The sequence below is a fragment of the Microcebus murinus genome, chromosome 1 (genome assembly GCF_040939455.1).
Source record: "Microcebus murinus isolate Inina chromosome 1, M.murinus_Inina_mat1.0, whole genome shotgun sequence".
Lineage (NCBI taxonomy): Eukaryota > Metazoa > Chordata > Mammalia > Primates > Cheirogaleidae > Microcebus > Microcebus murinus.
Genome location: NC_134104.1, coordinates 73512019 through 73534809, shown reverse-complemented (window position 1 = coordinate 73534809; position 22791 = coordinate 73512019). Strand labels below are relative to the sequence as shown.

Below are 22791 nucleotides of genomic sequence, written 5' to 3'. Positions count from 1 at the left end.
AGTTATGTATATTTTATAACTTAGTAAAAACTTAGAAGAAAATAAATTGTTTCAAAAAAGAGGCTAAACTAATAGGAACATAATAGTATATAATACCTCACAACATAATACCTTAAGATCAATAGGAGATGCAAAGGACAAAAATTTTAAAAATCAAAAACAAATGATGAACAAAACAAAAAGGTTAGAATGGCTTTATGAATATCAGATACAGTAGACTTTAAGACAGTGAGGATTACCAGAAATAAAGAGTACATTTCGTAATAATAAAAGAAACACTTCATCAGGAAAACAGACAAATAAGAAAAATTTATGTACCTAATAACAATGATTCAAATTACATGAAGCAAAAATTGGCAGAGTTCAAGGGAGAACTAGATAATTCCACAATAACAGTTGAAAATTTTAAATTCTGACTCTGTTCAAGTTGTTAATGTAACAACTTAGGAGCCAACTTGAAGAGTCTCTGTTGGCCAAAGGTGAATAATTAGAACCTAAATAGAGATAGTAATTGAAATAGTTTGAATCCTGTGAAGTAAGTTTAAATTCTTATGTTCATAATGATATTTAAAAATAAGGTAATTAGTTACATTTAAATAATGATAGGAAATCAATTCATTATCTTGAAAACTGGTAAAGGAAAATGACTATTCATTCTGGAATTTTTAGAAGAAATGTAATGTTGAGTAATGAAGTGGTACAGAGAAATATGTTTCTATCAAAGTACTCCTGATAATAAGTGAAAGATAAATGATCCAATTAGAATATCATCTCCTTACAATCCTTGATGGATTAATAAATCCAAGCATTAAGAATTAATGCCTGCTAACATCACAAGATGAGAAACCACCAGATATGTTTCTTTTGATGAAAGAACACATTATTACCTATAAGCTTGCCAAATGGATTAAATCTGAGTCTGATCCAGCCTTTGGATCCCACTGCCATTTTGCAAGAGGTATTGAGAATTTAGGAATATATTGAACTGCACCATGAATTTGCAATCAGCAAAATCCAGACTATATGACACTCTATAAGTCAGATGTGCTGGGTTCTTCAACAGATGAATTTTAAGAAAAAAAAAGGCATGGAGTGGAAATATATAGATTACAAGAAACATAGAAGACATTTAAAAACTGTAGGAGCCTATCGCATGTGAACATGCACATTTAGATGATAAAATTATAAGTGAAAACAAAGAAGTGATTTTTCTATGAAAGTATAGATAGTCACTACTGTGGGAAGTAGTAAATAGGTATAATTGACATGGGGCATGTGGAATGCCTTTCAAGGGTGGCTGGCAAAGTTCCTGGACCTGAGTATTGATTACGAAGCTGTTTGCTTTGTAATAACTCATTAACTCATACATGTTTTGAGTGGTTTTTATATATCTTTTGTTTTACAATGAAATGGCTACAAGGGAGAGAGAGGGAAGAAGGGAGGGGAGAAAGTGTGTGTGTGTGTGAGAGAGAGAGAGAGAGAGAGAGAGAGAGAGAGACAGTTTAAGAAATTTAACAACCTTCTGACTTCATTTCCTCTTCTAAAAAAAAACAAAAAAAAAAAAAAAGAAATTTAACAACCAATTGCAATGTATTGTGGACTTTAGTCAGATCCTGTTTCTTTCAAATAACCATAAAACAAATTATGAGCTGGGCGAGGTGGCTCACCCCTGTAATTCTAGTACTCTGGGAGGCCAAGGCAGGAAGATCACTAAAGGTCAGGAGTTGGAGACCAGCCTGAGCAAAAGTGAGACCCTGTCTCTACTAAAAACAGAAAAAAGAAATTATGAAAACATCAGAGAATTCTGAAAATAGAATAGTGATACTGATGAATTATGACTTTTTAAACTTGACAGTGGCACTGTAGGTATGCTTACAGATGTTGTCTTATTGTTGAGAGATATGCACAGAAATGATACTTGTTGAGGTAGTAAGGGGCTCATTGTTCTCTATGTGGTTATAATTTTCCATAGTAAAAGTCATAAAAGATGATTAAAGAATATTAACAGTTTTACACAAATAAGTGTAATATATTTGCCAGTTAAAGCATTATGTTTATTTACCTTTTAATCAAGTCTCTAACTTTTAACCTTATTTGTTCTTTAGTTGTATTCCCATACACATCCTAACATTTCCTCTTCTCCTTTTTCCTCATGCATTTCCTCTGAAATGTCCTTCTTCTTTAGAACAGATAAAATTCTACCATCTTCATTAATTGTTCTTTGTTCCCTCCAGCTGGAGATCATTTTTCCCCATATACTTACATTTATTTATGCCGGTTGACAGTGTCAATACCCCTTTTTGCTGCCTTTTTTTTTTTTTTTTGACAGTGCCACACTATATTGCCTGGGCTAGAGTGCAGTGGCATCATCACAGCTCCCTGCAACCTCAAACTCTTGGGCTGAAGTGATCCTTGTGCCTCAGCTTCCTGAGTAGCTGGGACTACAGGCATGCACCACCTTGCCTGGCTAAATTTTTTTATTTTTATTTGTTGTAGAGACAGGTTTTTGCTATGTTGCTCAGGCTGCTCTTGAACTCCTGGCCATGAGCGAGTCTCCCACCTTGGCCTCCTAAAGTGCTGGGATTACACATGTGAGCCATCACCCTAGGATTTGTCTTTTTTAAAAATAATCATTCATTCATGTATACATCCAACATAGAGACAGTCCCAGATTTATGATGGTTCAATTTAAGATTTTCAACTTTATTATGAGTTTATTGGGATTAAACCCATGTTAACTCAAGTAGCTCCTTATGACATATGATGGAGTTATGGTTTCTACTGAATATGTATCACTTTCATAACATCAGAAAGTCAAAAATCTTAAGTCAAACCATTGTTAAGTTGGGGAACATCTACTATCTTACATTTTCAAGTTATGATATTTTTGTCTTTTAATGAGTCTATCCAGTACATAGCCCCACCATAAGTTGAGTAGCATCTGTAGACCAGTTGAAGATCAACTGTGTTCAATGAAATATGCCAGAGGGTTGGAGGAACACTGTAATGAGTGAAATATATGCCCAGCTCTATGTAGTCCCAAAGGAGCTCACAATTTAATACAGATAAGTTTATAAAAAAGAATTTTTATTATTATCAAAATGTAGAATTCTAAGTTCCATAAGAGTGAAAAAAGAAATTACTATTGATTTTAAGAAAAGGAAGAGATTTACATATATGTACCATATGAGCTTGCCTATTTCTTGAGGGCAAAGTTATGCTATATCCACATTTGTATCTCCAGCGATTCCTAAATCTCTGGTTTTTCCAACAGGATGAATGATGGTACATTTATTGCATTATTAACCAAGTTATGAAATAGCAAAGTAGGAGCAGATTTGGGGAGTAAGTAGTGGATTTAGGCAATCCCATGTTAAGTTAGAGGTGTCTGTGAGACATGTAGGTGGCAAGTGGCAGTGCAGCGACTAGCAGGTAGGGGTTGCATGTATGTGGGTCTGGAGCTTGAGAGAAAAAGCAAAGCTGGAGACAGAGGATAGGATGTATCTTTGTGATAGATGAAGCTCTGAAGAAGACTAAGTAAAGTGAGAAAAAAAGTTGGCTAAGGTTAAACTCTGGAGAGACTGTTCATGGGGTAAATGGAGGCATAAAGTCTGGGAAGGAGACTGAGAAAAAATCATAGCTGTAAAACCATTGCCAAGGCTTATATCCAACCATGCACAGGTGGCTAAAAAGGGCACCTTTTACCAGCAACCAGCCATCCCTTTTATTCTCTGGTTGTAGAAAGGTTGCTATGAATGTCTGATATATGTCTTACTGCTTTTTATTTCACTACCTTTGAGTAATCAACTGACACCTTTGATCATAAGTGTTTTGCCATCTGGGAAGCAAAACTCAGATACTCAGTGGCTGCATCCTCCTATCTCTGTGCAGCAGGGCCAACAATTGCTTTTTTATTTTCTGCCTCCTGCAGTCATTCCTGAGCATCTACCCAGGCATCTTGGCTCCTCTACAGCAATTCTCTTTGTTGTTGTTATCAACTGAGGTCCCTACCTTGATATTGGAGAAATGTTCTCTTTTAGTAATACAAATAAGTCTATAAGGTTAAAAGAAAAATTGATAAAAATCAGTTTCAGTAAATTTGCTTTCCTATTATGTGAAAGATGAAAGCTGTTGAGTTGAAAAAAGGAAGACATTTCTTACATCTTACTAGTTACAACGTAGTATGCTTGGTACTTTATGTGTTATCATATGTAAAATTCATCAAAACTCTACAAGGTAGATATTATCTTTTAACAGATTAGGAAATGGAGGCTTTGAGAGGAAAACAGTAACAGCTAACATTTGTTGAACACAGGTATCGTTCCAAATACTTTATTTCACTTAATTCTCTCCACATCCTTATGAAGTGGGCTCTTTCATTTCCTCCATTTTACACTTGAGGAAACAAAAGTATATAGTGGTCGAGAGATATTCCCAAGATCACAGGGCTGGAAGCTAAGATTCAACCCTATGCAATCTGTGTCAAGAACTCACACTTTTTACATCAGCGCATATCATTTACACAAAACAATCCTGCTGCTAATGGGAGTGTCTGAGATTTCAGGCCAGTCCTTTTGGTTCTAAAGCTTGTACTGGTCAGAGTTGATGTGGAGAGGGTGGCCCAGTCTTTACTCTGGGCCTTAAGATACATTATCTTTGAAGACCTCACTGGGTTGTGGGCTGGAGTGTGGGATTTAAGGAAACCTATGGATAGAGGGCCCTGGGAAATCAGAGGGGTCTCAAATTAAGATTAAAGGAAGCATAAAACCAAATGTTTATATGTCTGAATTGCAGAGGAAATGGGGCACTATTGGATTTTCTTCCTCTATACCTCCTCTTCTTCTCTCCTCCTCTTTTTGTCTCCTCCTCTTTTCTGTATGACATGTTTTCCTTAATTTAGGACCCAGAATTCACAGTTCCCTAGTTCAGCAATCCTGTGAGTTTAATTGATGTTTAGTAAATGTTTGTTGAATAAGCCAGGTTTTGTAACTAGTCTGAAAAGCAAACCATGGTTTGTAAGTTATTTACTGAATTTCAAATAGCCAGCTTATAAAAGAACTTATGGATACTGCCTTTTTATTCACATAGAGACCTCCAAATATATAAAAAAATAAGTAATATGACCCTTTTATTTTACTATTTTTATTAAATTTATTTAGAGACCTGAGCTTTAAACTAGGGCAAGCCATCCTAACTTTCATATTACTGTATTAGTTCTCTTCCTTATAGTTGGATATTTAAAATTTTATTTTTTAGAGACACTTATAAAAGCATAGGCAATTTCCCCTTCTCACAGAGGACCAGAGGAACCACTTTACTGGGAGTTTTATATATTACATGTATTACAGCTGCTGAAATACTCTCAAATGCTGTTTATCAGAATAGATATCATTCTGGATAAAAATTTGAAAAAAGCTGGCTGTCCGTGTACCCATTGTGATCATTAAAATGAGCATATTACCTCCACTTCTAATTTTTGTTTGAAATTAATCAGAATTAGTGAGATATTATTTATAAATCTCATTCAGAAAATAGGAAAATCCTTGATTTTCTGATAAAGTCCCATCAGGAAAGAACATTTCAAAAAAAGTGCCAGCCTTGGCCTTCTTGTTGGCCATAGCACATATTGTTGGGAAGTTAGTCCAGGGTATATGTAGTAGACATGATTTTGTAAATGTCTGCTTCAGTTTGACCTGACAACTTAGTTAGGTTGATTCTTAATCTTTTTCTTTTTTCTACCCTCCCTATGTAGTGGGTTTTTAACCCTTAGTATGAAGGGAGTGTATATCATATTTTCTTTCAGAGCTATACACATATCATCCCATATATGCGTATACAAAAAACATTTTACATACAGTTTCAAGACTTCTGAGGACCCAAGGTTCATCATTTAAACTGAAAGCCAAGTTCAAATAGCTGTGAAGCCTGAGGCCATATCAGGCCATACAAATTCACCCATTTTGTACCTTGATAGCACCTAATTCATATCTCTGTTAGTATAGCGATTTTGTTTCTCTCTTTTGTCTTCCACAGTGAGCACGCACGCGCTCTACCCTCACCTCTCTCTTCTCTTTTTCTTTCCCTTGAATATCAAACACACAGCATAAAACTGAGCCTACATATATTGTATTTAGGAATTAATTAAATAATTGAATGAATTAGACTGGACTGTAAAATTCCAGAAAATAGGTGCCATTTATATTTTTTACTGGCTCTTGCATGCCCAGCTCCTAACACAGTGCCTGGCACATAGGAAGAACTTTATAAATACTTGTTGTATAAGCATTGGATAACTTAGTTCTGTTCATTGGAAGTGACTGGTTTATTGAACTCTTTTGAGACTTTGTGACAAAGTATAATATATTTTATGTCAACTTGGATGCAAAAACTTTAGTAGATTTTCCTGTTTAGACTTTGTATCTCAAATAAACTCTTTGTATCCTTCCTCCTCCTTTCCATATCCATCCTACAACCTACCATGTCTTATATTCCATATACTCATATAATCCATGAGCTGTCAACTCCATGTCTTGTGTCTTGGCTTCTCTCCTTCACATCTTTGATCATGCAACACAAATATATTGAGCACTTACCATGCACCAAGTATTGGGCAAGTTGCTGGCTGTACAGATACAGAACTCATCCACCCCCACTGGCTCCCATAGGAGTTAATTTTCTAAGGGAGGAGCTCAACATGAAAATAGAACATGTAATGAAGTAATTTCAGTAATGACAGGGTGGGGAAACTGCTCTGAGATTGCAGGTGAATTCTTCATATCATTTCCTGTGCCCAAAGTGTTTCTTTCCCATGTGTTCCTTCCTTCTCAATAGCTGTTAATAGTCTACTTGTCCTTGAAGATCCAGCCCAAATATTCCTTCTTCATTAAAGTTTTCTAAATGTTTCCTGTTTGATCTTCTTCCATACTTCCCTGCCCCTCTATGCCTTTTATTGTATTTGTTGCAATTCCCCACTAAACCGTGAATGCCTGTAAGTGAGGAACTGTGGTTTTTTCCCCCCATTTTTGTTTCTTCACACAGTTCTTTACACATTGTATGTTTCTTGAATGCAAACACTTGTTCTTACTTGTCATGACATTCTTCCACCCACAAGCTTCCCCTCCCCACATGATTCATTTCAGCTGCAGGATCTCAAAGTCATTTCTTGTGTTGTTCTTCACCTATATGCTGTGGTCAGTTGCCACAGCAACTATTGCATGATTGAAAAATTACTTTTCTACTTCTGTCTTTTGAGAATGAGGAACTGATGGGTCAACTAGAAGGATTGTTTGTCTCCTAATTAGAAAAATGTCTGCTTCATTGTGGAAATTCACTTATTTTAACTCATTTCTTGTCTTTGGAAACATATTTTCTATTCTTTGGGTATCCTAATCATTGTTCATATTTGTTTTCTTCTGGATTTCAAGCAAATGGTTTTGAAATTATACTAAAATTTGCAGAATTTATTTTTAGGAAAGTTTATTACATTTTGAAATATCCTGTGTGTTCCAGGTGCATGTGCTACAGGGTCTAGAGATGGAGTGGCTTACAAGAAAAAGAGAGCACTAACCCGAGGCTATAGGCTAAAATTAATGGGGATTTTTAGCTCAACAATGCCCCAGAATTACCCACATCACACATATATATTACTTAGATTGTAAAATATTTCCTTCATTTCCTTTTCGAAAATATTTCACACCTAATAGCTTTGAAGCAGCCACAAAAAGTTCATTTCAGCACATTCTTAAGAAACTCTATTGACAAGTTCAGTAATAATAATTTACTTCTTATCCCCAAAAGTCTGACTTTCTAGTTTCCACTGATTACAGTCTGATTTAAGTGATAGGGCTATATCACAATCTTAATACCTGGCTGGCTCCAGGCATGGCATAGATGCAGGCCCCCTGCACTGGATGAGGAGACAGTATCAGGTGAAATTAAAATCAAGGGCTTTAAAACAAGTCGATCTAGGTTCAAATTCTATCTTCAATACTGCCTCATGCTATGATATTAACCTTTACATAACTTTTTAGGCCTTGTTTTCTCATCTATGAAGTGGAAATAAGAGCATTACAAACTTTGCACGTTTAGAACAAGGATAATAGCGTATATATTAAGTGTATATCTCAGTATAATTTTTATAGCCTCACCTCACTACTGAGGAGAGATGTTCATTCTTAGTTAAGGAACTAGAGAAAGAACTTTATCCAGCCATCTGGAAAACAGTTCCAGCTCTGTATGTGTTATCTAGAGTGTTTATCTGTCTGTCTCATTTTTTCCATGTATAAAACTAGAACCTATTTACTCTGATCTGTCTACATAGATATTTAAGAACAGCTAAGCTAATAAATGAGGGGGAAAAATCTTTGAAATATTTAAATTAAAGGTACCATAAAAATTAAATAGATTTCTAAAAATATTATAATTTAAAGTAAATCTGACATAAATTTATTATAAGAGTACAGGCCTGTGTGGCCTTATCTTTTGTGATAACCTAGGGGTATTGAAATCATTCAGTGATGTGACAAGTATTGAGAAGCACTGCTTATCCCAGCAGGAGAAATTGCATTGAGAACATTACCTACCTAAGCTTATATTAGCTTCCTCTTGATGATCTTTTCCATGAAACAAAAGTTCAGTGCTGTTCTTAAAAGATATACTTCCTGTGACAAAGAATTACAAAATGTGCCTCTTAGTGTAACTGTCATATTTCACTTGACCTTAGCCAAAAGGCCAAGAAGTGATTACTGTCATATTTCAAAACACATATTCCAGAAATTGAAGTAAGAAAACTTCAAGTATATAAAAATTAAATATATGAATACAGAAAATTGACAGTACAAGTCAGTGATAGGCTCAAAGAATTTTAAAGATTTAGAGGGGCTTAGAGGTAACCTAATCATTTTTGTCATAAGTGAATTATCTGTGTTTAAAAGGAAAAAAAAATTATCTAAATGTTCAACATATATTTTTGTCACACATCATGTACTGATTTTTTTCTCTAAAATAAAAATATATAGTGAGAAAGCCAGTTAGTACAGCTGAGAGATCTAAAACAGGATTATAGTTATGTTGAATAAGATAGTTCAGGCTGGGCACAGTGGCTCACGCCTGTAATCTTAGCACTCTGGGAGGCTGAGGTGGTAGGATTGCTTGAGGTCAGAAGTTCGAAACCAGCCTGAGCAAGAGCGAGACCCATCTCCATTATAAATAGAAAGAAATTAATTGGCCAACTAATATATATAGAAAAAATTAGCCGGGCATGGTGACGCATGCCTGTAGTCCCAGCTACTCGGGAGGCTGAGGCAGGAGGATCACTTGAGTCCAGGTGTTTGAGGTTGCTGTGAGCTTGGCTGATGCCATGGCACTCCAGCCCAGGCAACAGAGTGAGACTCTGTCTCAAAAAAAAAAAAAAATAGTTCAACCTCAAATGTTAAAATCTAGAGTTATATGAAAATATTAATTAGGAGCAAAAATAAACTCTTAGCTCTTGATAAGGCTCATAAACATCTTATATTTTTAGAGTTTGCAGTCTGTAAAACTCAATTGTACAAATGAGATGAAGTAGAAGAAAAACACAAAAATGTTTAGAAATGACTGATAAAGCAATTCAATAGAGTGATCAAGAATGCCAAAATCAAACATCTACGTTGGTGCCTGGTTTATCAGACAGGGTGACTGGATACCTGAATTAATGCAGGGTATCCCAAAAGTTGCTATATATACAGAAAATGGGAAATCATAGCTAAATGTACCTTATTTGCAAAATATTCATTACAAAATCTCACAAAGATTTTACTTTGTATGGAGACTTTTGGGTCACCCTGTATAATCAGTGGAGAAATGTAGAAAAGGAAAAATAATTGTTTTCTTGCAGTTGTGCAAGTTTCCTTAGTCATTATTTCAAAAACCTTAACTTTGTGTCATTATCAACATGGGATTATCAGAATTTGAATACTGGATCCTGAGACAGTAAGTCTGTGCTTTTGAAGTCATATCTTAATTAGTTTACAATTTTAAGTTGTCTTTATCAGAAAAGATAATGATATTTATTTCATTTATTCTTTCCAGAAACACTGTCAAATACTTGATCAAAATAATTTTGTAAAAAAGTGTAGCATTGATATTTAGATGTTCTGTGCAAAATTAGATGTGAGTGTGCATGTGTTTGTATATTTTCTATGCATGTATCTAAGCAGCAAACATCTTTACTGATTTATTTATTTTTTACTTTTCCTAGGGCTGTTATAAAATACAGAATTTTAATAATGTAATACCTGAAGGTATGAACTTGAGTTTTCTCATTGCCTTAATTTCAAATAATGGAAATTACACATGTGTTGTCACATATCCAGAAAATGGACGTACTTTCCATCTCACCAGGACTCTGACTGTGAAGGTGGTAGGTAAGCATGATTTGCATTAAGTACACACAATAGAAATGCAATAATCTTGTTCTGGCTCTTAATAGTTTATCTTACAAAAGTTCGTAAACTCTAAAAGGAAAGAGGTTTATGTCTTTGGTTTACTGTAGTATCCCCAGCACTCTCAACAACTCCATGTACATAGGAAGCATTCAATAACTGTAGGTCAACTGAATGAATATGTGAATGAATGACGTAAAGGCAGTTTGGGGAATAAAAAGAGTACCAGATAGATCTGTGTTCAAATTATATCACTGCCATTTATTAGCAATATGACTTTGATCAAGGTCTCAGCGTCCTTGTCTATACTCTGAGACTAAGGATACCTAACATTCAGTGTACTTGAGAATATTAGAAATAACATTCATACTGCACTAATGTAGTTTCAGGTAAGTAGCAGAGACTCAATGAAGGGTAGTTAATAATATTGTCAAAAAAGTATATTACTTGGATTAAGTGAACTCTATTTTTCTATGTACTGATGCTTTGCGCTGAAAGAACAGGGGGTAAGAAACTAGGAATGTGGAAAGGGCAATGCCTGGGCAGAGGCAATAAGTACCTAGCAAACCCCGAAATCAAGAGAACTGGCATCAGGATATGTGGCTTTGGGGAGTGAGCTCTAAATACCACTGTGTGCACTGGGTTAAAAATGATAGTATATCTGAGTAATAATTTGTCAGACTCCATCTTTTAATAGATGGAAACACTGAGGCTCACTGACAGGAAGTAACTTGTGTAGAGACACTCCCTGAGTTAGTGGAAGAATTAATTCTAAATCCAAGATCTCAGTTTAGGGCTTTTTCTACTAGTCTGACACCAGATTCAATGTAAATTACAAAAATAAAACAAACAAAAGAAAATACCACACACCCATAAAAAAAAAAAAAAAACCAAAAACACTTGAACATAGTGCAAATAAATTCAAATCAATTTTGTAATCACTTCTTACTTTCTAAATAATGCCACTTGGGAAGTAATTCAGAAGAAAAAAAACAAACTAAATTTAGAATTTAACATGAATGGATTTTAGAAGTCAAATAAATAATCTAACCTATATTCATATTGGCAGTTGTTTCTAATATGTATACTTAAATGTATCCAATTTTGGAAAGTTGGAAACAAGTATACTTGGTCACTAATTTATAGATGTTAAAGTTGACGAAAACAGATGGGAGTTAGGATGTTCTTTCTAACTTTAAAGCAACACGAATTTGCTTTTTAAGCTGCAAAATATTGAGTACTTATTATATACTAGTAGTGGATGCTTTAATAGATATTACATAATTTATTCCTTGTAATGAAACTTTAATGTGAGTTTTTATTATTACTAAAAAACCCTTTCAGGATATTTTTATTTTAATTCAGGAGTATAGAATGTTATAAGGAGCAGCAGTCTCATAAGTCAACATTCATCTGAAAAGTAGACATCAGGCAGACTCATTAGTGCTGGCCTTAAAATTATAATTTTGAGTTTTCCATTTACCTATTATTATAATTTTGAGTTTTCCATTTACCTATTCATTCATTTAAAACATACTTAACCAGGTCCTGTACTAGAGACTTTGGGCATATTGAGGAGAAATATAGAGAGAAGAAACAATTGATTAAGACCTGAAAGCAATTATTTATTATGAAGTCTAAATTTCCTGTAAGGTACACACTACATACTAAGTTTGGCCATCATTCCTGTTTTTTACCAAGATTAAAATGAAGCTTTATGTCTGAAAGTTATAACGAGCTCAGTGGTGGTGGTGGTTGTAACATTATTTCATTTAGAAAATGTAAAAATACATTTTGTTTTGAAGCTAGGTATTACCTGGAATAGCAACTACACCCTTTAGAATACAGCCGTTGTGCCCTTCCCTTGACATTCCTTTGTTGTTTCTTTAGAATCTTAATTGTTTTTTTTTATACTGAGAGATTAAATAGTAGTAGACTTGTTAAGAGAAAAATGAAACTGTAACCACAATTTTAGAATTTTTTTTAAAAAATTATTTTAAAAAGAAGTCTATCTCATGTAAGCTTTAGAAAGCTAGAACACTGGTTAAATAATCTATCCTGAAACATGGAGAATACACAGTATGTTTTATTTGTTTCTTTGTAAAGGAAAAACTGTTTTCTCTATGCTCCGAACACTTCTGTCACCAAATGTGTGGCTTTTTTTATACCAAGCAATTCTCCAATTTTCCGAGGACACCAACAGAGTGTCCTCCAATTTATTTCAATCTGACACTAACTGCCCGGAGTTAGCACTGACCACACAGGTTAAGGGCTCAGTCCCACAAGTCTCCCTACTCCCCACTTCAGATGCTGCGTGGGTCTCCAGGTTACCTTCTGTCTGACTTGGCTACAAATTGAGGGTCTCTACCACTTCCTCTTGAATTTCTGTGGTTTGCTATGATAGCTCACAAAACTCAGGGAAATACTTTTCTTATACTTAACAGTTTATTAGAAAGGATATTATAAGGGATTCAAATGAAGAGCCAGATGAAGAGACACATAGCGGGAGGTCTGGAAGGGTCCTGACTGCAGGAGCTTATGTTTCTGTGGAATTGAGGTGCTCCACCCTCCCTGCACCTGGATGTCTTCACTAGCCTAGAAGCTCTCATGAACTCATTGCTTAGGGTTTTTATGGCGGTTCCATTACATAGGCTTGATTGAATAAATCATTGACCATTGGTGATGAATTCAGTCTTTACCCTTTCTCCCCTCCCTGGAGGCTTGGGGGTGTGGCTGAAAGTCTCAGGCCTTTAATCATGTCTTGGTCTTTCTGGATACCAGTCCTCATCCTGAAGCTGTACAGGAACCTTACCACTGGTCATCACATTAATATATATATATATATATATCACTTCACTCATTACTCCAGAAATTCCAAGGGTTTTAAAAGCTCCTGTGCTCAGAATTTGGAACCGAGACCAACAAATATTATAACAAAAGATGCTCCTATTACCCATGTCACTCTGGAAATTATTAATACAAGGGTTTTAGGAACCTGTGTCACAAACTGCAGGCAGAGACCAAATATTTATATTTCCTATCATGTTATGCTTTCTTTATTGTTTTAAATGATTGAGTATATGTTAGACAATGGGCTTTCTTAAGAAAAATTGACAAACTATGCCAGGAAATTGGGCAATTGTTCATGGAAGCACAGATTGTTGAATAAGGCTCCATAATTTAACAGCATCTCCCTTTATTTCTTCTCTACCACAGGCTCTCCAAAAGATGCAATGCCCCCCCAGATCCATTCACCCAATGATCATGTGGTCTATGAGAAAGAACCAGGTAATTACAGCTGAGTTTCCAGATTTCATTTAGATTCCCTTAATTATAAGGAATAAAATGTCATTTAAGTTAGTGCAAGAAAATAGAAGACTATTGTAAAGAAATGCATAAATTGAAACCAAAATATTTTCAGAAACCAAGACAGCTCTAGGGATCAGTTACCTCATTGATCTCATGGCCAGCTGAGGAATTTTTTGCTTCTCATTCAGCATTTGCTCTCTTTTTCCTCTGATAGCAGTCTTCCTCTGCTGATTAGAGATTTCTGTTTGATGCAATCTTTATCATGTACAAGGCTTTGGTTTGCTTAGGCTGCAACCTAAGCACAAGCTTCTTCTCCCCTATTAAAGGGTAGGGGCTGGAGCTTGGAGGCAGGACTGTCTATATCAGAGGTCTTCTGACTTTTTAAATGGGGGGCAAGTTCACTGTTCCTCAGACCGTTGGAGGGCCAGACTATAGTTTTAAAAAAAACTATGAACAAATTCCTATGCACAATGCACATGTCTTATTTTAAAGTAAAAAAACAAACGGGCAAAAACACCCACATGTGGCCCATGGGCCATAGTTTGAGGACGCCTGGACTCTATATAATAGATAACAACTGATAAAACTAGCATATCTTGATTCAGAACACTCTTGAATGTTTAATATGGTTCTCTGGGTCTACTTTTACTTTACGTGGTTTTTCATTTTAAACACAAATCATTTATAACTTATCAAATAAGAAATTTGTTATTCTTCTGATTCAAAGCCTACCACAGCCAGGTGAATAGAAAGCTATAGAAAATGTTAACATTTTCTATGTTATATCCTTTCCATTGAAGTCATCCCAAACCCAATGAGAGATGTCAGCCTAAATAACAATAGACAGAATGGCTCTACATAAAAACAATTACATTGATTCAATAATGAATGACAAATTGCAATCCAGGAAGACTAGTGCCATGGCACCCTATTGGGGAACCATAAGCATACCTAGGAAGCAAAAGAAGGTAAGTGTTTTTAAAGGCAAAGTAAAGAAGGTTACATGAGTTGTTTTGAAATAATTAATAACAAAGGTAGTATCAAGTCAAGATTGACTAGGCAATTGCTGGGAAGATGCCCTCACAAACGTATTCTTTGTGTAAGGTTATACTTGCCTTTGTGCCAGGTAGTGGTTTCCAGAGGTGCCTTGTAGTAATTTTTGTAATAGGCACATGTGCATGGGAGCCCTTTTCATGGCCTCCAGACTGACTCCATTTGGTTAGGGTTTGGCACAGATGACTCCATTTTGATTCTGATAACCTTCATAGAAGTATAAAAGTGCATTTGTTTAAAATATGCTAAAAATAATAGTCAGTGATCAATGTAGGTGGAAAATAAAATCCCCAAAGCAATTAAGATGAGTTTGCAAGTGTGATTTACCTTGCCAAGAAACAGAGCACAGTAAGGGGTCTAGCAACCTCAAATGGCTTGAATTTCCTAGAATTAGCTGTGGCTTTGTATAGTAATATGAATATATTTCCTGCTGTCAGGGTAAACCCTTAGTAATCACCTAAATATGTTTTGTCTATCATATTATACTTACAAAAGCATTCCTAAATTATATTCCCTTTATCTTCCTTGGGGAGAGGAGTGGGGAGGCTTAAGAACCACGTGTTGGAAGGAGGCTAGAGTATGACCACTCAGTCAGATAAACCTAAGTTGAAATTAGGGTGATGATATAATTTATCATCTAAAACCAAATACTTTTTGAGAGTGAAAACAGTCAATATTTAATAGGTAACCAGAAAAGGAGGCATAAAACAGAACTGTTCTAGGCAAATTGAAATGGAAAGTCAGGCTACGTCAAAACCTAGCCTGACACTTAGTAGCAATTTTACCTAGAAATGTCACTTAACATATTTAAGCTTCAGCTTTCACATTTATAAAACACAAATTTACAAAATATCTTGTAGTGTTTTGTTAAGATTAAATAATAATATTAATGGGTATAAATAAATATTCAGTATAATAAGTTGTGCAAAGTTCTCAGTACGTCACTAGTGTTTCTTCTGCTGCTATTGTTATTATCCCTATTTTCTGTCTAAGGATCTTCCTAGCCGCATATTCTATCTCAGAAGGATATTATAGCTGGGTGGGGTGGCTCACGCCTATAATCCTAGCACTATGGGAGGCCAAGGTAGTAGGATTACTCAAGGTCAGGAGTTGGAGACCAGCCTGAGCAAGAGTGAGAACCTGTCTCTACTAAAAAAATTAGCCAGTCAACTAAAAACAGGAAAAAAAGTATCTGGGTGTGGTGGCACATGCCTGTAATCCCAGCTACTCGGGAGGCTGACGCAGGAGAATCACTTGAGGCCAGGAATTTGAGGTTGCTGTAAGTGAGGCTGATGCCATGGCACTCTAGCCCTGGCAACAGAGCAAGACTCTGTCTCAAACAAACAAACAAACAAACAAACAAACAAACAAACAAACAGGATATTATAGAATTTGCTATTTGTAAACTGTCTTAAAATTTATTAAATGCACACTGATAGCTTGAACATTTTGGAACAGGACCTCCTCAGCCTGGTCTTTCAAGTGGTGGTTGTCCTATTTTCCCTGGGTGAGGGAAATAGCAAAGGGGACAAGCAGTATGTGGAGGTTTTGGAATAAAAAGGATATTGTCAGAGCATTTTAAAACAAATACTGTCATTTTAGAATATATTAAAAAATAGTCACTCTGGTAATTTTATATAAAGTTGGTGGCCTTTTTTTCTTAGTTTTGTTTGTTTTAAAATGAAACATGACACATTACCTTATGGTAGTCTACTAGAGAATTACTCATAAGTAGAGTTTTAGATACATGTAACTTTTATAGCTTCTGACTAGCCATAGAGTATGACCCAAGATAGCCATGTGAGGTTTATAAACTGATGAGTTAACTTCATCTTCCCCCCCACCGCCCCCACTTTTCTTTTTTTTAGGTGAGGAGCTACTCATCCCCTGTAAGGTCTATTTTAGTTTCCTAAAGGACTCTCGCAATGAGGTTTGGTGGACCATTGATGGAAAAAAGCCGGATGACATCTCTGTTGATGTAACCATTAATGAAAGGTATCACAGGGGCAGGCAAGAGGGTGACTAACCTTTGTTTCTCAGTCTAATGAACTCTGATGCATGATGCTCAATGGAAATAAAAATTCTCATTTTTCCTATCATTAACAAAAGTCAGCAAGATTTTCAAATCTTTGATGGCTGCATCCCTAAGTAGGGTTATTGGACTTGCAATCTAAGGAGGAGATGCTGCCTGATGGCCATTAAAGAATTGAACTAGAATGTCCTGGGCTGGGCATCTTCATCACAGTTCATCCATAGGGCATGCATCCTATTGTTGCAAACCCAGAAAGATTCACACGTTTATGATACCCATTTGGAAGCAAGGGAAATAGATACCTTACATAAATGAAAAGGCCACAGTATAGGGTTGTGGGTGGATACATCAGAGTCTGTCAGCGTAGTTGTGTTCTCATTCTCAATCCTGGAGTCTGGACCTATATATTTATGCTTCAAATAATTATATTTAGTTTCTTGTGTTGCAATAAGCATGTATTTCCTACCTTCCTCTTGATTCACATAACCAATATGTTACATGTATCATTAATGATTTTTAAAATATTAGCTAAATATATTTATATTCTTCGAATTTTAAATAATGGGTAGAAATATAGCTCACTTTTAAAGTAACAACCCAGGTAATGTTATTCCTGAATAACCTGGATTTTTAAGGGGATTGGCAGAAAGGAAAATGTGGGTCTTTGAGAACAGAAGGTTCCTCAGTAAATAAAGTATACCATTACCAAAAAGCAATTGGTTTGCTGTAACAATTAATAAAAATTCACAGCTGATCAACTATGTGAGCAATGTCGTTCCAAAATCTTAAGCTTTATCACCTATGTGCAAATAGAACTTAAGCTACTTGAATTTCTAGAATTCAAAAAATATGTCCTTCATATTAAGAAGCTCACACTTTGTGCAGAAATTATAAAATTTCTACTGTGCATGAGGTACTTAGTCCCTAACAAGGTACATTTTATGGGGGTAACAATGATAAAGCAGACATTTGAATACAATGAGATAAATACAACTGGGAAGTATTGGCTATTATAAGAGGATTTAATAGGGGATTCAGTCAGTTTTAGGGATTAACTAGTGCTTCTCCGATGATATAGTACCTATATCGAGATTTGAAGAGAGAATAGAAATTAGCTATATAAGCAAATAAAAAGAATGTTTCTGGTAAAAGAAATATGTACAAGGGTCTGTAGGTCAGAGAAGCAGACATTATTCAAAGGCTCAAAAGGGGCTTCTTGAAATTGGAGTTTGCTTTTTGAAGAAGGAATTGATGAAAGATGTGGCTGTAGGCTTAGAGGGAAAGTTATTGATCACTTTAGGAATTCTGAACATTGTGCTTCCCACCCTCACAATAATAAATAAATGAAAAATAAGGAAAGTCATGTCATTCCTTCTTGTTGCTATTGAAACACATATTCAGTGATCATAGGATAGCAGTGGAGTTAAACTTTGACTAAATCAATCTGAGCTCTTAACCAAACTCCTATGACTGACAGTAAGCCTAATAGAAAGGAGAACCTGGATGGCAGGCAGCTGTAGGAGAGAGATTTTTTTCCGCTTTGAGCAAAGTAGTTCAAAAGGATTTTAAATCTTGATCTTAGACCCGAAGTACTTGATCTCTGACTCACGGAGATTTGGATATATTTAGTTTCCCAAAGTTTACTTGCTCTGAGCAGTTTCCTCTTTATATGTTAGGATTTAACCATGAGATTTCAGAATTTTGACCAAAATAGTTGACCTGTGTTTAGAATCCAAGCTTTAAGAATCACTGAAATGCATCAGCTATTCCTGTGAAATAACAATAATAATCTATATTAATATTTCTTAAGCATCGTTCTAACATTTATACATTAACATACTCAATCTCAGAATTCTTGGGTAAATTAATCCATCAAATACACTGGGGGGAGGGGCCTTACTACTTTCCTTTTCTACAAAATAGGAGCCCAAGACATAGAAAGATTAGTTACCATCCCAAAGTATATAGCCAGTAAATGACAAAAATCTGGATCAAAACCCAAATGGGTCTGGCCCCCAAAGCTTCTCTTCAAACTAATAGGGCATCCTGTCTCAGAAATTTAAGCAAAGGATACCCTTTGTTTTGAAGAGATAGCTATCCTAAGAAGTCAGCACTGGGATTTGATAGAGTTCTAGACATTGAGGTAGTGTGTAGTGCAGATGGTAAAGTACAGTACTGGAATCTTGCTCTTCCCCTTTCATAACCACTGCTTTCCAGGCAGCACAGCTTATCAACGTTCCCTCTGCCCTCGTCCAGGGTGACTCCGTGGTTGCTTCTTGTCTGATTCATGCACAGTGCGCAGCCCTTAAGTTTCACATATGCTTTGATTTTTTCCCCCCTATGTCTAGTATAAGTCACACTAGAACAGAAGATGAAACAAGAACTCAGACTTTGAGCATCAAGAAAGTTACCCCTGAGGACCTCAAGCGCACCTATGTCTGTCATGCTAGAAATGCCAAAGGGGAAGTTGACAAAGCTGCCAAGGTGCAACAGAAAGGTAATGGATGCACTCAGCGGATGAACTCGTGAAGCCCAAATGTAACATTGTGGTGAATGAGGACAATAAGAGGGACTGAGAACAAGAGAGCTCCAGCACCTAGCACAACATCTGACACACAGTAATGAATCAAATTGAATGGAAAGTCTTAAGAGAAAATTTCCATCTGTGTAAAGATACTAAAAATATTTTTTCTGATAGTGTTAGTAGCACCTGAGTGCCCAAACATGGCTAAAAAAATTCCATATAATTATAGTAATGCGGCACAATTATATATCTATATAATCACAAAAAATGAAAAATAAAATATTCAAACCTGCCAAGGATATAATAAAACTGATAGAGACACATATTGTTGGTGAATTTTAAAGACCCTTTTAGAAATCATTGATGACAGAGTTCAAGAATCATAAAAATGGGCATACCATTGACCTAATGATTTTGGAATTTTTCCTGAACAAATAACTTCAGAGAAAGAGAATAACATATCTACTGATATTCTTAAAAGCATTATCTATAATAATGAAGCTTTATAAATAGCAACTATCTAATTGTATACAAGTAGTTAAGTAAGGTATAAAATACTTATTCTCAGAAAAATATGCAAATTTAATATATAATTTTAAACACTATGTATCAATATTCAAGCAGGTTCATAATATACCACTAGCCACAGCTGCTAAAATAAAAATTATTCAAACTATGATTTTAAATGATGTAAAAATGATTTCTATGTTTATTTTACTAATTTTTCTACAATAAATACAAATGTAAAACCTTCTTGTGTGAGCTGCTGCTCCTGAAACAGACTGTGTCTAAAATGTTCTTTGGGTCTCTCACCTAATACAGAATCCCACAGTCCCTTCAAGAATGTTTTCAATAAAGGCCGGGCACGGTGGCTCACACCTGTAATCCTACCACTCTGGGAGGCCGAGGGGGGCGGATTGCTCAAGGCCAGGAGTTCAAAACCAGCCTGAGGGAGACCCTGTCTCTACTATAAAAATAGAAAGAAATTAATTGGCCAACTAATTTACTAAATTAGCCGGGCATGGTGGCACGTGCCTGTAGTCCCAGTTACTCGGGAGGCTGAGGCAGTAGGATTGCTTGAGCCCAGGAGTTTGAGGTTGCTGTGAGCTAGGCTGACACCACGGCACTCACTCTAGCCTGGGCAACAAAGCGAGACTCTGTCTCAAAAAAAAGAATGTTTTCAATGGTCTGGAGAAAAGTAACAATGACTTATCACACATTAAATCTGGTCATTTAGAATACTCCTGACATACTGTGTCCTAGAATACTCTGTTTAGAATACTCTGACACTGTGTCCTAGTGTCAGAGCCTATAATATTTATATCAAAATTGAAACACATACCTAATAATTGTTACATTTGCAAAGGGACTTAATCCTTTTTTCAAAGCTTATGAAAAAACAGAATTCACCTCAATATTTCATTATAATTTAGAAAGTAAAGAGAAAAGGCCTTAAATGTATATGTTTCTTAAGAACTCTTAGTGGATCAGTTCAGGATAATTCATTGCTTTTTCTGCTCCACAGAACCCAATGTAAAGAGAAAGCACTGAAGTACATGATGTAAGGCTATTTCCCAAAATTAGTTCCTGAGAACACCACTAAGAATCATTATTGTACTACAGTGTATTATATGAACTCTAGAGTCAGATGGCTTGTGTTGAAATCCCGGTTTCTGTGCATCATAACTCTATGACCTTGGAAAAGTCACTTAATCTCCCTTAGCCTCAATTTCTTTACAGTACACAAAATAATACCACTACCTCATAAGGTTGTTTTTAAGTTCTCAGCACAGTTAGTGGCACATATACATATATATTACATGCTGAATTAATGTAATTTTTCATAGATGCTATTTGACAAAATCTTTTATAGTGAAATAATTATTATTAAAATCTACCTTATGCAAAATTAATTGAGTTACTTTAGTTCAGGATCCCTTAGAGTTTTTAATATATTAACATTTGATATGGATATCTGCAGGGGGGTGGATTATAATGGCAGGGTGTTGTCAAATATATTTGATTCTAGATTCCTCAAGTATGGAAAATTTTGTGGGACTCATCTTCTGAGGCATGTATTTTGGGGATGCAGAATGACATAAAGTAATACTTTATTGTCAAATAGGCAGAATCAAAACAATTAATTAAAATAATGTTGAATGTAGGAGCGTAGCACAAGTCTGCCCACCAGAGCTATGTACAGATACCTGTTCACAGAAGCCCCTGATCTAAATATAGTATGGACAGCATCAGGAATGTGAAGTGACAAATTGGATCCACTAGACAAGTGATCTGTGCTAAAAGGTGACATATAATCACCTTTCAGTCATATCTGTGTGTGTATAGTAGTAGTAGAAGGGTGGTGGATTTGTTTACTTAGTTTCTATTCGGGGCCAGCTAATGCTGAAATTCAGAGGTGATATCTGGGTCACATTCAGACGTTATATGTTTGGGTCTTTCTCTGTCTTCATTAACAAAGCCTGCTATATACTTCATTAAAAGATATATATATATATATAAAGGTAATGCCTAGAATGAGATAAATTCACCGGGTTAGGTCTCTATTGATAGCACAATTTCATGTAGTCAGTTAAAGCAAAATACTAAAGAAGAGGCAGCTAATGTAAACAAATTAGACATGCAGTTGTTATATATTAATAATAGAAGAGTGATAGGAACTAAGACAATGTGTTTGTTTAACATTATGAGAAACTGCCAAACCTAGTTCCAAAAAATTTGTGCCATATTACACTTCCACTAGAAATGCATATAAATTCCAGGTCCTCTACTTCCTCCTCAACTTTTGGAGTTGTCAAACTTTTAAATTTTAGCCATACCAATAGATAAGTAGTATGACATTTTTTTTTAATTTGCATTTCTTGGGTACTATTTATATTAAGCATGTTTTCATGGGCTTATTGATCATTAATTAATGGTTTCTTTTGTGAAGTGTCCATTAAAATCTTCAGCACATTTTGTTATTAGGTCATTTGTTTTTCAAATTAATGTATTTTAGGATATAAATATATATCTATATTTAGGATATAAATATATATCCATATACATACATGTGAATACACACACACACACACACCCCTCCTGAATAAAAATCCTTTGTCAGATAAATAACTTGTAAATATTTACACAGTGTAAAAATTCATTTTTTAGCAGAATTTTTAAAACTTTGGGGAAATTTGTTTTATTAAGTTCTTCTTTCTAGTTAGTGCTTTCTAAATCCTGTGTTAGCAATCTCAGTCCACATTCATGTTAGAAAGATATCCTCCTGTGTTTTCTTCTGGAAGATTAGATTTTTCTTTTATAGTTAGGCCTATGATCCATTCAATTTTTTTATAGTGTGCGCTATGGGCTAAAATTTAGTGTTTCGCTTTGTTTTGTTTTTCCATACAGGTAACCAGTTGCTTTAGCATCATATTAAAAAATCTATTTGTTCA

At 35.3% G+C, this 22791-nt stretch overlaps 1 protein-coding gene across 4 annotated transcripts in view; it reads left to right on the top strand.

Moving 5' to 3' along the window:
* The window catches only part of IL1RAP (interleukin 1 receptor accessory protein), a 140586-nt gene that overhangs the window by 91127 nt on the left and 26668 nt on the right, over positions 1-22791 (top strand). For all 4 annotated transcript variants that reach the window (XR_012919277.1, XM_012745175.3, XM_076002937.1 and 1 more), the window contains 4 exons: positions 10238-10403; positions 13638-13709; positions 16652-16778; positions 19164-19312. Coding sequence is in view for 3 of the 4 variants with exons in the window: in XM_012745175.3 (XP_012600629.2) it covers positions 10238-10403; positions 13638-13709; positions 16652-16778; positions 19164-19312 (514 nt within the window). In the remaining variant the exon portion in view is untranslated. The remainder of the gene's footprint in view (positions 1-10237; positions 10404-13637; positions 13710-16651; positions 16779-19163; positions 19313-22791) is intronic.